Genomic DNA, 16,024 nt, shown 5'->3' on the forward strand with positions numbered 1-16,024 from the left:
ATTTAGAATACTTAAAGGGGCTTTTGGGGGTATTATATCCATGGAGGCATAGTTACTAGATTTTGACAGTTTTGAAAATAGAAATCGCTTTTGCAAAATTGTCATCAATGATGAGGGGAAGTAGCATCTAAAACGGTCAAGGGGGCTGGCTACTTTCCAATAGCTCTTCAACATCCCCTGAAATTTTCAACTTTATACCCTCAGCCGTTTCTTAGATATTGATGATAGGTCCTTCTGACGATCAGCATACGCACAGTGTATCTTACCTATTTGAGCTTTTGACAATTTTGAAAAATATTGGAAATTTTGATCGAATACTTTTTGAGAAATTGCAACTAAAAAGGCAGGGAAGGAAGCTGATGGTCTTCCAGCCACTTTTCAATAGCCTCCCACCTCCCTAGTATGTCCTAAAGGTCTTAAATTTATATCCTCTGCCATTCTTAAAATATTGCATACCTGCTTTTTGATAAACTGGATGCTCATGGTATATTTTGATTTAGTATAACACATGCTTCAATATTCTCCAAGGTGTCACCTAAATGCCCTTAGCCTTTTCAAATACACCCAGAATAATATATTGCTTTTTTTCCTAATTATAAATCCTGAGCGTAAACAATGTGTAAAATCATAATTTACATTCCTTGCAACGGGGCTATTGGGCATGGCATTCCTGGAAGTTCACCTTTTGCCTAGATTAAACAAAATAACAATTCTATAATTTTGACGTGTTGAGCTGAGAGTGCACCTAAAAATAGCAAGGAGGAGGAGGCACTCGTTACCCCAGAATCTCTCTTCAACGTCTCATCAACATATCTTGAAATTTTCAACTTAATACCCTCAGTCGTTCTTTAGATACTGATGATGTTCCCATGCCTCAACCAGTAAGCACATAGAGTGTTTTGATTGTGTTCCGCATCCCTTTCCACATTTTTTAAAATTTCAACTCAATTCCCTGAGACATTTTGAAGACACTCGATCAAACATGCCCTTCTTTTGATAAAAATCCTTTTATGTTAATAATGGGTAAATTGTTTAACTTAAAGCCTTTGTCCGGAGGCTAAGCAGGGGGGGGGGGGTGTTTTAACCATGGAGGCATCGTTAATTGACCTTTGAACTATGTTGGACAAAATTATTGTCTAAAAGTTCTGATTTGAGGGATTTGTGGAAAAATAACGTGGTGAGGGAGGGGAGCTGGATGCCCTTTGATCGATTTTGACTCTTAACAAGGACACTAATTTACGACCAACCCTTCCATAGGAACCTTATATACAAAAAATATGCAACTTGAATACCTTACAGCCACTGCCCCGGGGTGTGAGGGGGCTCAACCCCAGAAGCATACTAATTTGATTCTTAGACTATGTTTAATGAAATAGCTATCTCAGAATTGTGACCGTCTACATTTGATGAAAAAAGGGGGGTTCCCCTTTCATCACTTTTGACTTTTAAAAAGGAACTAGAACTTTCAATTTCTAATTGAATGAGCCTCATCTGAAGTTTAATTGGCCACCCCTTCCACCAAAACATTATATATCAACAATGGGCAATTTGTATAAGTTACAGCCCTTGCCCCGGAGGTTGTGGGGGATTTATTAATTCCTGAGTCATAGATATTTTACTTTTAATCTATTTCGAACAAATTGGCTTTCTCAAAATTGTCAGCAATCTTTTAATATTCAGTTATTGTATATGGGGTTTGTACGAATATCTCCTGTATCACGCAAAGTTTCTAATCATGTGTTTTTAGGCAACTTTAATATCCACAGCAAATGGTTTTACCACAATCTCTTAGGGCGGGAATTAGAATTTAAAAATACATAAAAAGAGACCTTGCTTTAAATAGAGATACTGAAATATTATTAAAAGCCCAATTTACAATAATTTAATATTAAAAGATCAAACAGCAGTTTAAATTAAGAGCATCTGACTGCACTTTTAATAAAAATCGAAATGGTGGGCAAGTTAAGTTAATGGTTAAGCAGAGAATTCTTGCTTAATCTAATTGGAGAATGGTCTTTCATTTATTCTGACTTAGTTTGTTTAATTATGTTTCTTCTTCTCTCTTCGAGTTTACTTAAAAGGTTAGTTTTCTTTCTTTTTAGCACTTAAGACGGCTTGGCGGAGGTCCTTGCCGAAAAATTTGTTTTGTCCTTTCCGCTTCTTGTCTGTCCACTGGCTGATTTTACCTTTCTAGCACCTTCAATATTCAATAGAGTAAAAGCATCCACTACTAGAAAATAATATCCTTGATGTTGACACAGTGAACTCTTTTTCAATACTGAAGCAAATCTAGCAAGTCAGGCACGATTACGTCACCCTCACCTGTAAATATTGGACCAGGATCAATTTTTTTTATAACCGGGGCTTCCCTGCTTGACTAGCTGACTCAAAAAACCCTATTATGTAACACCCAAACCCAGATGATATAACAATCAAGGAACTCATGATTTGGCGGACCCCAAGGGTTTCCCCCTATACCCTTAGGTTTTTAAACGCTCAAAGAAGTATGACATAACAATCAAGGAAATCCCGGTTTAGCAGGGCCCCAGGAGGATTTTCTCTACACCATTATGTTTTTAATCATAATGGTGTTTTCTTAGGGTGTAGAGAAAAGAAGGCTTTTCTCTACACCCTAAGGTTTATTCAACACTTTCTATTATGTAACAATCAAACCCTATGATGTAACATCCAAAGAAATCCTGATTTGTTGGACCCTGAAGGTTTCTGCCTACACCCTTTGGTTTTTTAAACACTCTCTATTAGGTAACAGCCAAAGCCCTATTACATAACAATCAAAAGTAAACAAAATCCATTACGTAACAATGTGGGGGGTATGGGTAAAAAGAATTTTTGATGGGAGGTTTTACAAAAAAATTACTTTAAAAAGGCATTAAAAATTCGTTTTAAATTATTTTTTTTCCTTTTTTTTACGAGTCGCACAACATTTCGGAAGGGGAGGGGATCAAAACTCCCTCCAATGGATACGGACTTGGAGCAACATTAAAACTTGAAATGAACAGAAATTATTCCGTATATGAAGGGGTTGTCTATCCTCAATGCATTGCTCTCGGTGGGGTCTTTTTTTTGGGGGGAGGGAAGCTGGAGTGCAGTTGCCCCCCAATAAATCGGGAAAAATAATCATATAGCTTATGCCCCTTGACTCTCCGGATGGAGACCCCTACGCCCCCCCAGCAATAAAATGCTGGAGCTACGCTCCTGCTTGCTCTTAACATTAAAATTTGACTGTCCCAATTTTGGGAACGACTCCTGAAACACAGGGACCGTTTAATCAGAATAGGAAACTTTTTAAAAGTGCTAAAAACTTCACCAAGGTATTGAGGATGGGGCAATTCCTTCATATACGGAATAATTTCTGTTTGCTTTGAGTTTTAATGTTTCTTCTTACTTTTAGTTGAAAATTTTGTTTTATTTATTCAATTTCTACTAGCAGCTACTTAATTAGACTAGGAAGCTTTTTAAAAATGCTTGAACTTTAGCTTGAAGCGTAACGTATTGAGGAGGGGGACAATCCCTTCGTATGCGGAATAATATCTGTTTGTTTTGAGATTTAGTGTTTCTCCTTACTTTCACTTGAAAAAACTTGTTTTTAAATTTTATTTCTACTAACAGCTACTTAATTAGAATAGGAAGCTTTTTTAAAAGTGCCAAAACCTTTAGCGTGAAAAGCAAAGTATCGAGGAGGAGGTTAATCCCTTCATATACGGAATAATTTCTGTTTGTTTTGAGTTTTAATTTTTCTCCTTACTTTCAGTTGAAAAAACTTGTTTTTTTTTAATTCCTACAAGCAGCTACTTAATTAGAATAGGAATTTTTTTTACAAGTGGTAAAAACTTTAGCGTGAAGATCAAGGTATTAAGGAGGGGGCAATCCCTTCATATGCGAAATAATTTCTTTTTGTTTTGTGTTTTATTGTTTCTTCTTCCTTTCAGTCGAAATAAGTTGTTTTTTCTTATTTAATTTCTACTAGCAGCCACTCAATTAGAATAGGAAGCTTTTTTAGAAGTGCTAAAAACTTTAGCGTGAAGAGGAAGGTATTGAGGAGCGGTTCAATCTCTTCATATACGGAATATTTTCTGTTTTTTTTAGTTTTAATGTTTTTCCTGACTTTCAGTTGAAAAAGCTTATTTTTGATAAATTTAATTTCTAGTAGCAGGTACTTAATTACAATAGGAAGCTTTTTAAAAGTGCTAAAAGCTTTAGCGTGAAAAGCAAATTATTAAGGAGGGAGGCGATCCCTTCATATGCGGAATAATTTCTGTTTGTTTTGAGTTTTAATGTTTCTCCTTACTTTCAGTTAAAAAAACATGTTTTTATTTATTTTTTACTAGCAGCTACTTAATGCGTTTTGGGCTTGGGGAGTTGTTGGATGGAAAGTTAGAGGATATTATAGTTTGCAGTGATTTGGATTGGAATCTAATTTATCACCAAATTCAAGATTAAAGTGAGAATTTCGCAACAGACCTTGCAGAAAAAAAAGTAGTGGTTTCATAATTTTCAAAATTGCCTCAAACTCTGCAAAATCTACTTTTTTTGTGGTCTCAACAAACCTTCCCCTCCCCCTACCAAAATAAGTTCTTAGGCCTACGTACCTTTCAGGCCATGGCAAGATATGCTAATGCGGGTAAAATCAAATAATAACATGTCATCAAATTTAAGCTGAAATAGCCGCTTTTGGAATTTATTAATGATTCTGGTTGCCTTTCGAAAGACAATTATTATTAATTATAGTTAGTTATTAAATTAGCGATACATTATTTTTATATACTCTAGTTATGGATTTCCCGAGTAGTTCTGCTGCAATGCAATTCTGGATACCGGCAGAAGCTCATTGGAATTTTTAACAAATTTAAGATGAAACAATCGCTTTCGCAAGGGACCCTAAAGACTTCAAAAAATTAAAATGACAAAAAAAGCCTATAAAACAGTAAAGGTTAGTAACTTTAGGTTATGACGTAGTAGAGTTATAAAACAAGCTTTTGGGTTCCACCTTTTATCTCAAGGCCGGGAAGGCCTGTTTGGTACGCATGATTGAAGCACCCTGAAGGCAATGGCAGAACAAGCAGCACCAGTTTCAATACAAATGAGAAACTAAAGAAAGAAGTGAATAAGAAATCTTGTGTGAATATTGTGCTTGGATAAAATGAGCCTCGTCGATGCGGTAACAATTGTTTTTATTTGCATAGGCCATTTGTTTTTTTGTGATAATGATATATATGTTTTTTTAGTAAAAAGTATGTTTTTTAGTAAAAAAGTATGTTTTTTTATGCGCTTTACGAATAAAATAATCGCTTCTATTGCAGGGGTAAAATTCTAGTTAATAGACTTCTTTCTATCTCAGAAAGGGTTTAAGTTAGGAAAATGAAACGGCAAAATTCTAGTGAATTGACTTCTTGCTATCTCGGAAAGAGTTTAGGTTAAGAAAATGAAACTTTCATGGATGAATCTACAGACTAAAGTATGTCCCGGGAAGGTATATTAAAGTACCCACCTCCACTCCTTCTCCGTCTAGAGGGCCCTGAAACTTGCCTACATGACAGGTCTATACCTATTGAAATTATGACAAAACAACATTTTACCTTAATTTTCAGTTACTAGTTGCTTTTTCTCTGCCTTTAGTTCTGAAAATGCAATTCCTGTTATTTTAGTAGAATTTTGAGCCATATCAATGCTTTTTTTTTTCAAAATCTAGGAAATGTATTTGCATATCTTTAAAATCTTATGAAATGGAATTGAGCGAAACTTTCAGGGATGAATCTACAGACTAAAGTAGGCTATGTCCTGGGAAGGTATTTTGAGGCAACTACCTCCACTCCTTCTCCCTCTACAGGGCCCTGACCTTTGATGACCTTCAAAAATATGTGTGTTATAAAAGTGAAACCTTTTAAAATAGATCTTCTGCTTAATTGAATTACAACAAAATTGTTTTCAGCTTCATAACTTTGCTAAATTCCACTTTATAAGGTTTTAAAGATATACAAATTCATTTCCTAAATTTTGAAAAAAAAACCATTGGTAGGGCTCAACATTCTACTCGAATAACAGGAATTTCATTTTCAGAACTAAAGGCAGAGAAAAAGCAACTAGTAACTGAAAATTGAGGCAAAATGTTGTTTTGTCAAAATTTCAGTAGATACAGACCTGTCATGTAGGCAAATTTCAGGGCCCTCTAGAGGGAGAAGGAGTAGAGGTGGGTACTTTAATATATCTTCCTGGGACATTTAGCCTGTAGACCCATCCCTGAAAGTTTCATTTTCCTAACCTAAACCCTTTTCAAAAGCAAAAAGTCAATTAACTAGAATCTTACCCAAAATTAATATTTAAACACTTTTGAGCTCTTAAAAATGACAAATTTTTAATTAAAGTATGAGTTATCGGTCGTTTTCTGACAAAATAATAGCCTACTACGTTTTCTCAGCGCCGTTTTCTTCGTCGTCTTCAACATAATAATACTACATTTTCTCAGTGGCAAAATTATTAATACTAAGGTTAGGTTAGGGTAAAATTAAGTTGAAATCGCATAATTTAATTGAAAATTTAGCGTCAAGGAGGAAGAATTTAAGGGTTCAAAAAGTGCTTAAATTTGAATTTGTGAATAGAAGTAATTGTTGTATTCGTAAAGATTATAAAAAAGGCATCGAGTGCTATATTCCAAATTTTGAGGCCAATGTTTTAAGTCTTTTTCATACCCAATATTTTGGTCATTTTTAAAAGCTCAAAAAGCGCTTAAATTCGAATTTGCGATAGAACCGATTATAGTATTCGTAAAGAACATAAAAAAAAGTCATCGAGTGGTATGTTCACTTTATTGGTAAAACAATTATATGAACTGCGAAATATTTACCTTATACTCTTTCTAAATGTAATTGTCGCTTTCTATCAATGCACCTCATCCCACCTCGCCCCAATGAATAAAATGGTACTTTTGTGTTATAGGGACCACACTCAAGAACTGAAGGTAGGTTAACCCTGATGAAACGTACCGAAATATGATGAAAATATAGCCAAATATTTTAGTAGGCCTATCAAAATTTTGGAAGCTACAATAGAGAGTTAATGAAAGTTGAGCGCTCAGAACGCTTTATATTAAATACCTAACCTAATCAACTATATATTATTATCTCTGAATGCAGAGGGAGAAACCAGTTTATTAGTTTAAACCCAGTTTTAGGTCACTAAAAAACAGCCTAATAACCAGTAAACTTTCAGACGCGAATTAATTTTATTTGGATTCGGGATGAAATTCTGATTCTAAATATGTGTTTATTTTTTAGCATCCCTTTAATGAGTCAACCAGAAAACTCACCGTACCGTCTGATTAGGCTAGCATTGATATCCAGATAAATTGAATTTTAATTTTCTATCAAAGTTTGTTTTTTAAGAAAGGATTTCTTTTTAAAGGATTTTTTCGTTTTTTAAGAAATGATTCTTTACAATAGAAATTTGTATGGCAGCTAAATTTAAAAAATCAAACGACAGTAAGGTCCCATTAAAAGGGTCCCAGGCCAAATGTACAATTTAGAAAATGACCAAAATTTGGCCAAGATTAGATTTTATTGTGAATTTTTTATTAATCAAGTTCTAAAAATATTGAAATCACATATAGTATTGTGAAAATCAGCCTAATAGACGTGGTACACATCTTCAAACCCCTGAGGTTATGCAAGGAGGTTTCCAGACGAAGGAGTAGGATTCCTGAAACTTCCTAAAATCGTATTTTTAGTTCCAAATGTGTAAATTTTCCTGTAGGGGTGTTCATTCAACAAATTAAATTGAACGAATCCTCCATTTTCTTCCTTCTTCTCGGTTCAATTGTTTGAAACGGCAGGCCAGGCGAGGCCAGACTAAACTTTCCTATAGGCTGATCTTCTATTGTTGTAAATTATTCATCAAGGTTCAATATTCAAGGTTTTATTATTAATACTATATTTACACCACATATTAAATTCCCGATAGAGAGAAAACTCAAAAACAATTCATTCAAATAACAATGGTACATTTAAACATGTCAAAATTGTTGTGTGTAAATCACACTTGATCAAATCAGCCAAAGTGGCAGAGAGAGGCGAAAAAGCGGCTCAGAAAGCACCAAAATGAGGGGATTATCCGAAGCAAGTATCCTTGTCTGGATAGAAAGAGAAGATGTTCTACGCAGCTCAGGAAAAGATGGGGGGCCACCACCAACAAACATTCTCGATGCACTAGAATTCAAAGGAAGATTAAGAAGCCACCGTAAAGAATCAAACAGTTCGTGGTAACGAACTGTAGTAAGCAGCTCAATAGTAAACGAAACTCTAAAAAACAGAATTTTGATGCTAAAAGATAAATCAAAAGAATCGGATTTTCATGCTGATTTTAAATATATAAGTTTCATCAAATTTAGTCCTTGTCATCAAAAATTATGAGCCTGAGAAAATTTGCCTTATTTTGGAAAATAGGGGGAAACACCCCCTAAAAGTCATAGAATCTTAAAGAAAATCACACCATAGCATTCAACGTATCAGAGAACCCTACAGCGAAAATTTCAAGCACCTATCTACAAAAATGTGGAATTTCGTATTTTTTGCCAGAAGACAGATCACGGGTGCGTGTTTATTTGTTTTTATGGCACTTGGTATTAACCAAGTGACATATAGCAATCGCAAATTCTGACGGTCTGTCGGTCTGTCTGTCGGTCCCAGTTTTGCTACTTTAGGCACTTCCAGGTAAGCTAGGACGATGAAATTTGACAAGCATATCAGGGACCGGACCAGATTAAATTAGAAATAGTCGTTTTCCCGATTTGGCCATCTGGGGGGGGGAGTGGGGGGCCGGTTGATTCGGAAAAAATAGATAAAATGAAGTATTTTTAACTTATGAGCGGGTGATGGGATCTTAATGAAATTTGATGTTCGGAATGATATTGTGTCTCAGAGCTCTTATCTTAAATCCCGACCGGATCTGATGACATTGGAGGGAATTGGAGGGGGGAAACCTAAAATCTTGGAAAACACTTAGAGTGGAGGGTTTGGGATGAAACTTGATGGGAAAAATAAGAACAAGTCTCAGATACATGATTGACATAATCGGAACGGATCCGCTCTCTTTGGGGTAGTTGGGGGGGGGGGGGTAATTCTAAAAAATTTGAAAAAATGAGGTATTTTTAACTTACGAACGGGTGATCGGATCTAATGAAATTTGATATTTAGAAGGATATCGTGTCTTAGAGCTCTTATTTTAAATCCCGACCGGATTTGGTGACATTGGGGGGATTTGGGAGGGGGAAACCTAAAACTTGGAAAACACTTAGAGGGGAGGGATCGGGATGAAACTTGGTGGAAAAAATAAACACAAGTCCTAGATACGTGATTGACGTAACCGGAACGGATCCGCTCTCGTTGGGGTAGTTGGGGGAGGGGTTAATTCTGAAAAATTAGAAATATGAGGTATTTTTAACTTACGAACGGGTGATCGGATCTCAATGAAATTTGATATTTAGAAGGATATCATGTCCCAAAGCTCTTATTTTAAATCCTGACCGGATCTGGTGACATTGGGAGGAGTTTGGAGTGGGGGAACCTAAAATCATGGAAAACGCTTAGATTGGAGGGATCGGGATGAAACTTGGTTGGCAAAATAAGTTGATGTCTTACGTACGTGATTTACATAATTGGAACGGATCTGATCTATTGGGGGAGGGGTTCTTTCTGAAAAATACGAAAAAATTACGTATTTTTAACTTACGAAGGAGTGATCGAATCTTCATGAAACTTCATATTTAGAAGGGCCTCGTAACTCAGATCTCTTATTTTAAATCTCAACCGGATCAAGCGTAATTGGGGGGGCAGTTGGGGGGACCGGAAATCTTAGAAGATACTTAAAGCGGTGAGATCAGGATGAAACTGGATGGGAAGAATAGAAACCTGTCTAAGATACGTGACTGACATAACCGGACCGGATCTGCTCTTTTTGATGGAATTGGGGGGGGGGTAATTTTGAATATTGAGTTATTTGTAATTTACGAAAGGGTGTAACAGTTAAGTGTCTTAGACAGGTTTTTATTCTTCCCATCCAGTTTCATCCTGATATCACCGCTTTAAGTATTTTCTGATTTCCGGTTCCCCTCAACTGCCCCCCCCCCAATTACGCCTGATCCCTTTGATATTTAAAATAAGACATCTGAGTCACTTCTAAATATGAAGTTTCATGAAGATCCGATCACTCCTTCGTATGTTAAAAATACGTCATTTTTTCTAATTTTTCAGAATTAACCTCCCCCCCCAATAGAGCTGATCCGTTCCAATTATGTAAATTACATATCTAAGAATTCTGCTTATTTTTCCCACCAAGTTTCATCCCGATCCCTCCAATCTAAGTGTTTTCCATGATTTTAGGTTCCCCCACTCCAAACTCCTCCCAATGTCACCAGATCCGGTCAGGACTTAAAAAAAGAGCTTTGAGACACGATATCCTTCTAAATATCAAATTTCATTGAGATCCGATCACCCGTTCGTAAGTTAAAAATACCTCATTTTTCCTAATTTTTCAGAATTACCCCCCCCCCCCCAACTACCCTAAAGAGAGCGGATCCGTTCCGGTTATGTCAATCATGTATCTAGGAATTGTGCTTATTTTTCCCACCAAGTTTCATCCCGATCCCTCCACTCTAAGTGTTTACCAAGTTTTAGGTTTCCCCCTTCTAGCTCCCCCCCCCCCCATGTCACCAGATCCTGTCGGGATTTAAAATAAGAGCTCCGAGACAGGATATCCTTCTAAATATGAAATTTCATTGAAATCCGATAACCCGTTCGTAAGTTAAAAATACTTCATTTTTTCTAATTCCTCAGAATTAACCCCCCCCCCCCTACTACCCTAAAGAGAGGGGATCCGTTACGGTTATGTCAACCATGTATCTAGGACTTGTGCTTATTTTTCCCACCAAGTTTCATCCCGATCCCCCCACTCTAAGTGTTTTCCAAGTTTTAGGTTTCCCCCTCCCAGCTCCCCCCACAATGTCACCAGATCTGTTCAGGATTTAAAACAAGAGCTCTGAGACACGATATCTTTCTAAATAGCAAATTTCTTTGAGATCCGATCACCCGTTCGTCAGTTAAAAATAACTCATTTTTTTCTAATTTTTCAGAATTACCCCCCCCCCCCCCAACTACCCCAAAGAGAGCGGATCCGTTCCGGTTATGTCAATCATGTATCTAGGACTTGTGCTTATGTTTCCCACCAAGTTTCATCCCGATCCCTCCACTCTAAGTGTTCTCTAAGATTTTAGGTTTTCCCCTTCCAACTCACTCCCCCCCCCCAATGTCACCAGATCCGGTCGGGATTTAAAATAAGAGCTCTGAGACACGATATACTTCTAAATATCAAATTTCATTGAGATTCGATCACCCGTTCGTAAGTTAAAAATACCTCTTTTTTTCTAATTTTTCCGAATTAACCCCCCCCCCCCAGCTACCCCAAAGAGAGTGGATCCGTTCCGGTTATGTCAATCATATATCTAGGAGTTGTGCTTATTTTTACCACCAAGTTTCATCCCGATCTCTCCACTCTAAGTGTTTTCCAAGTTTTAGGTTTCCCCCTCCCAACTCCCCCCCAATGTCACCAGATCCGGTCGGGATTTCAAATAACAGCTCTGAGACACGATATCCTTCTAAATATCAAATTTCATTGAGATCTGACCACCCGCTCGTAAGTTAAAAATACCTCATTTTTTCTAATTTTTCAGAATAACCCCCCCCCCCCCAACTACCCCAAAGAGAGCAGATCCGTTCCGGTTATGTCAATCATGTATCTAAGGCTTGTGCTTATTTTTCCCACCAAGTTTCATCCCGATCCCTCTTACCTTGAAGTGCCTAAAGTAGCAAAACCGGGACCGACAGACAGACAGACCGACAGACAGACAGACCGACAGAATTTGCGATTGCTATATGTCACTTGGTTAATACCAAGTGCCATAAAACTAGTTTTTTAACTGAAAGTAAGGAGCGACATTAAAACTTAAAACGAAGAGAAATTACTCCGTATGTGAAATGGGTTGACCCCTCCGCAATCCCTCGCTCTTTGCGCTAAAGTTTGACTCTTTGCCACAATTCTACATTTTAAAACAAATAAATTACTCCGTATATAAAAGGAGCTCTTCCTCCTCAACGCCCCGCTCTTTACGCTAAGGTTTCTTACTGTTTTAAAATGTAGAGTTAAGAGAAAGAGTCAAACTTTAGCGTAAAGAGCGAGGGATTGCGGAGGGGACAACCGATTTCACATACGGAGTAATTCCTGTTCGTTTAAGTTTTAATGTCGCTCCTTACTTTCAGTTAAAAAAAACTAGTTTTTTTTATTTAATTATTATAAAGAACCCGAAGAGAATTCTCACACATAACAGGCAGAGATTGTACAAAATCTAGACCGTATAACGGAGTGCAGTAAGCTATGAAAAAAAAAGCATCTTACAGAAGGGTCGCAACTCCCGAACTTACGAATGAGTAAGTTAGCCGTGCAGCACAGCGAACGTGAAAGTGCCTTAACATGAAGCTCGTCACTCAGAGTTGGAGCCACCGTGAATCCAAGATATTTGTAGGATCCAATAAAAGATAATGACACTCCAGAAAGCCAAGCCATAGGGATATGTTTCAAAGGAGTTCCCCGGGGAATAAACACCATACACTGGGTCTTAGCCGTGTTGAGCAAGATATCATTGGCTGACGCAAACTCATTACATATTGAAAGTAAATGGTTAAGTGCAGCCACTGTAGGAGCTAAAATAACCAGGTCATCAGCATAACTCAGGTTATCGAAGCAAAAACCACCAATGAAACAGCCAACCCCAGTTTGTGCCAAATGCAGGTTAAGATCATCCACATAAAGGTTATACAGCAACGGCGAGAGGACCCCACCTTGCCGCATACCATTCAAAACAAGGAAAGACTCACTGAAATAACCACTCCATTTGATTTGAAACGCTGCACTTCAAACCAGTGTTGAAGAATTCCAATGATACGACAGTCAACTCCTTTAGTGACTATTTTGTCAAGGAGCTTCTCAAGGTTCACTCGGTCGAAAGCCACCTTTGCATTAACGAAGCATGCAAACACAGGACTAGAAAAAAAACCAAAAGTACTGCACTACAGATTTAAGGATAAACACACAGAACTCCGTCGAAGATCCTTCTTTGAACCCAAATTGATAATGCGATGAATCAATCTGGGGTGATATCAAAGAGTATAGACATTTTTCAAAAAGTTTTAAGATGGCAGCCGCTAGAGTAATCGTGTAATATGAACTAAGCACTCCGCAGTTTCCGGGATAATCGGCTTCAGCAAATTTGTACTAGATCTATCCGGCCCTTCTGACTTTCCGTTCTTCAGAAGCCTATAAATTACCAATAATTCTGAAGCAAATACAGAAAAAAGAAATATTGTTAGGTCATTCGATAGAGATAAATACTTCTTGAAATCAGTATCTTCAGCTGACTGCAATACAGCTGCTGGTGCAGAATCCTTAAATTAATTAAAAATTGACAGGGATGCCAATTGGAAGGGAAAATTGACAAAAAAAGTTTGAAAATCACATTCCCTTTTGTATCATTGTTTAGAAAACGGATTCTATAAAAAAATACACAAAAGTTTTTCCTGTGTAAATCAGGGTATAGAGGGCGTACATTTCCGGAGGGATGGGGCTGTACTGAATATCGTTTTTACGTCTGTAATTCCCTTCACAAGCAAAGCTCGGTCTTCTAGTACTGTACTATAAAAACAATAGAAAAAGAGAATGGGCTGGTATCGCTTATACGTGCCCACAAAATTTCTAAATTGTGAGAATATTATTTTGTTTAAATTTACTGTATTCTATTCTCATCAGACATTTCGTACAGCATACTTATGCAGAGATAAATGTACCACAAGTAGCAATGGCGTTGTATGAAATGCGACTAATTCCACTCGTAATTCTTAGCACATTTATGGCAATTCTTTTTTAGGAACTGGTTAAAAGAATTATTTCGAAAAGCGTATATAGTTAGATGTCAGCATAGTATTATGCATAGAGGCAAATTTATATATATGGGTTAGAATGTGAATCGGAAATGTAAGGAATAGCAAGTTATCAGCGCTTATTAGGCGTTTCAAGAAACGGTGTTTCAATTAAATACTGGAAGTAAAAGCTAAAACAATTAAATGATTCATAGAGTTGATCTCCCTCTACTAAATCCCATGACCAAACTATAACCAATTTCACCTATCTAGTTATAGTACGAATATCATTGTAAAAAGTTTTATTTTCTTTTTCATGATTTCTTTTTTATTCAGGAAGTGATATTCACTGTATATATACCTTCTTATTCTTCAATAATTCCATTTATATCCTTTTTTCAGATGTAGAGGGTGTATTCATTTCCATTTCTGATGGATATAAAACAAGAGAATGTAATCTTGAACTGATAGGTTTTATGAATTAAAAACACATTAAATATCAGTGCGGGAAACTGACCAGAGTAAATGTGGTGAAACGGAAAGCCTAAAACACATTCCAATTTTGCCAATAATTAGGCTCACATTCTTACTTGGTGATAAGGCTTCAAAGGCTGTATGTTTAGAAAAATATTAATGTGGAATATATTATGAAGTGTAATAAACCCCTATTTTTCTTGTTTTCCTTGTGTTAAAAACAAGCATGGATTAATTAAGTAGAAATTATCTACTCAAAGATCATTCGAGCAACAGTTTTAAAGCTACTTAATAAATTGTAGTTCTTTTCTAAATTGTTGGGGGGGGGGCAACTGCCTTCCTCGCTTAACCCCCCCCCCCCCCACCCTCACCCTCAACATTGCCAATGTTTAACCCATTGATGCAGGTTAATCATCTTAATTGGCCGACTATAGTCAGCAGTTTTTTTAACCTCTGCTTTTAATCTAAAATCTAGACTAGCAATAAACACGAACTAATCAACTAAAAAAGGATACTTAAATTGCTGTTTTCGAGGGAAGCAATCTGTACTTTGAGTCATTTGAGTCAGAATGAGGCGCAGTAATGGACCTCATCTAGTTTTCAAAACGTGCCAGAAAAACCTTCGAAAAGGTTTACTCAAGAAGAATTTTATGGCCAAGGTAGATTACTTGCTCCTCTCCACTTCGTGATGAATTGACAATCCTGTTCCTACGTTATTCTGTTCAATGAGATGAAATTCCCATAGCCCTCATTTAAGATTTCTATTCAGCTTATGTGGGTTTCACATTGTGGAGCTTCTGTATGCAAACGTGATTTTTTTTTTGCTTACAGTAGCTGAGCTGAAAAATATTTAGTTTTAGAAAAAGAATTGGTACTTGTTGGTTATATAATAGACAATCGGTAAGTGAAGTTGGATTAATGCTAATGAAATGAAACAAAATATGACGAATATATAATAGTCTAGAAGCAAATTTGGGCTATATATTTGCACATTAGGAGGAGGGAGGGGGGTAAAGCATAGCATAGCAGATATTAAATACGTAAACTAATCATTGCTGTATTTAATATATGCTATGCTTTACCCCACCCCTCCTAATGTGCAAATATAGCCCAAATTTGTTTGCATAAACCAAACCAAAATACAAACTGAATACTTAAATAAAATATAGCTACAATTTATTTTGCAACCAAACCAAAGCTAATTGTGTGGTATAAATAAGTTGCCTGACCAGTTTCTTGTGTCATGCTCATTCACGATCGATGTCTATTATATGACCGATAAGTACCAAAGAATTTATATTAACAAACAAACGAAACCTAAATTCTTACGGAAAGCTTAAGAAGTAAAAAAAAAAAGATTGTCCGAGGAATGACAGAATACACTAGAACAAGAAGAAAAATAAATAGTTCACAACACACTACTCGGCACCATAAACCTAATAACAGAACAAAATTCACAGCACACTTGCTAATCGGCACCATAAACCTCATAATAAAACCAATTGAATTCTTTTGAATTCGTTTGGTTCAAGTTGGACCACCTCAGTTTTTCATATTTTGTGTATCTCAGATTA

The 16,024-nt window shown here is 36.6% G+C and overlaps 1 protein-coding gene across 1 annotated transcript in view; it reads left to right on the top strand.

Moving 5' to 3' along the window:
- Positions 1–5,048: 5,048 nt before the first annotated feature.
- LOC136043796 (DNA-binding protein D-ETS-4-like) overlaps positions 5,049–16,024 on the top strand; it is a 73,157-nt gene continuing 62,181 nt past the window's right edge. The window contains exon 1 of the mRNA XM_065728714.1: positions 5,049–5,179. Coding sequence (XP_065584786.1) covers positions 5,162–5,179 — 18 coding nt within the window. The 5' untranslated portion in view covers positions 5,049–5,161. The remainder of the gene's footprint in view (positions 5,180–16,024) is intronic.

The sequence above is a fragment of the Artemia franciscana genome, chromosome 2 (genome assembly GCF_032884065.1).
Source record: "Artemia franciscana chromosome 2, ASM3288406v1, whole genome shotgun sequence".
In the NCBI taxonomy this organism is placed as follows: Eukaryota; Metazoa; Arthropoda; class Branchiopoda; order Anostraca; family Artemiidae; genus Artemia; species Artemia franciscana.